The sequence below is a fragment of the Pundamilia nyererei genome, unplaced genomic scaffold, assembly GCF_000239375.1.
Source record: "Pundamilia nyererei isolate P.nyererei 1_Seehausen unplaced genomic scaffold, PunNye1.0 scaffold04551, whole genome shotgun sequence".
Taxonomy (NCBI): domain Eukaryota; kingdom Metazoa; phylum Chordata; class Actinopteri; order Cichliformes; family Cichlidae; genus Pundamilia; species Pundamilia nyererei.
Window position 1 is genome coordinate 1 of NW_005191952.1, and position 1,735 is coordinate 1,735.

Consider the following 1,735-nt stretch of genomic DNA (forward strand, 5'->3'; position numbering starts at 1 on the left):
TGTCCTGATTGGACATGCAGCACTATATTACTGACTTTTGAAATTCATGATTTCAGTGTAAGTTTTAGAATCACTGAATCCTTTGTTTAAGCTGCCTTTTGTCTTGAAAACAGAGATTAAAAAACAAACGTACTAAAATGTCCTTCCAGGAACGCCTTGAATGTGGTGAATAAAGACTTGATTCAGAAAGTCGACGAACTGACAAGTGAGAAGGAGATGTTGGAGGGAGATCTGGAGGCTTTGCTGCAGGCAAAATCCAAGCTGGAGGAAAAGAACAAAGAGCTGGAGGAGGAACTCAAAAAGTAAGAGCTATGAGAGGAATCTGTGATGTTTAGTTTCTGTGTTTAGTCACAAGGACGATGAAGCACGCTGCTGCAGGTAATTCACTGTCGGTCACAAAGTATAAATCCTCGCTGACACACTTTACTACTGTGCTATTGGAGCTAAGTAGCAGGAGTCTCTGCTTGGCGAGTGCCTAATGGTATCTCTCCAAATAGAAACTCTGGCTACGCCCATTTCCTATAGACATTTCTGTAAAAACTTATATTTTCCAGAGTACGCCTGGAGATGGAGGAAGCAAAACATAAAGCTAACGAAGAAGAAGAGGTGAGTCCTGTATCCTGTGTCTGTTGTGTGGCTCATTTATTTGGTAGAATTCATGCATTTCTGTGTGGTCATGTTTGGGTTTAATTGTGTGCCGGTACAGAGTGATTTACCTACGGCTCAGAAGAAGCGTTTCACCAGAGTGGAGATGGCCCGAGTGCTGATGGAGAGGAACCAGTACAAAGAGCGACTTATGGAGCTGCAGGAAGCTGTGCGGTGGACTGAGATGATCAGGTGATGAAGCAATGAGTGGTGGACGGATGGAGCAAAGTGCATTTGATGTTTTGTTAGGGTTATAACTTTGTGTTATACATCTAAAAAAAACATATATCAACATATCCGGACACATAAACTAAAGATTGTTAAAGATTGTCGTCTTCTCTTCTTTAGGGCTTCAAGGGAAAATCCAACTATCTCAGAAAAAAAGAAATCCAGCATCTGGCAGTTGTGAGTCTTTTTGGATTTACTGCATTATTTACTGTTTGTCATTTAGATTTGATAGGGCTGCCACGTTGCCTTCCAAGTTGAATCCTGACTTTTTTTGTCATTCAAATATTCAAATACATCTTTTTTCTTATCTTTTCCGGGATGTGCCATTGAATTGGCAGCATTAGGTAAAGATGATTTGACAGACCTCCCCACTAAACCTCTCTCCTACCCTACCCCCGTTTAACACAGAAGTGCTCCTCCATTCTGAAAGGATCCAACTTTGATGTGTCTTTATCCATAATCTTTGCTCTCAGTGCAGTGCATCAGTTGTTGTTATCACAAACTGCTCAGATGTTACTCTCCTTTTGCCCCCGGGCTTTCCTGTCTCCTGCCTGCTGTGTGCCTTTTGATGTTTTCCTTACTCTGTCTGCTCATAGCGAGCAAAGGGAAACTACATATACGAGTATATGTACATGTTGTGTTGCTTATGTCTACCACGTCAGACTGCACATGCAAGTCAGTAGATTTGATTTCTATTATTGCGGAATTTTAATATCTAAATTGCCGTCCTTAGCCTTGATAAGCTCACCTCTGTGGCTTTTGTGTTTTCTGAGTTTTTAATTTTAACATATTCTCAAAAATCAGAAAGAAAAATCAAAAAGCAGTACGATATCGTTCTGCAGTAATAAAACAGGCCTTAAGT

At 40.7% G+C, this 1,735-nt stretch overlaps 1 protein-coding gene across 1 annotated transcript; it reads left to right on the forward strand.

Moving 5' to 3' along the window:
* Nucleotides 1–149: 149 nt before the first annotated feature.
* On the forward strand, nt 150–1,719 carry LOC102195396 (C-Jun-amino-terminal kinase-interacting protein 4-like; the record flags this gene model as incomplete). The annotated part of the gene is made up of 5 exons (XM_013908244.1): nt 150–302; nt 555–606; nt 707–837; nt 994–1,050; nt 1,212–1,719. Coding segments are annotated over 5 exons (403 nt in total), but the record flags the coding sequence as incomplete, so codon positions are not given.
* Between the last annotated feature and the right edge of the window lie 16 nt (nt 1,720–1,735).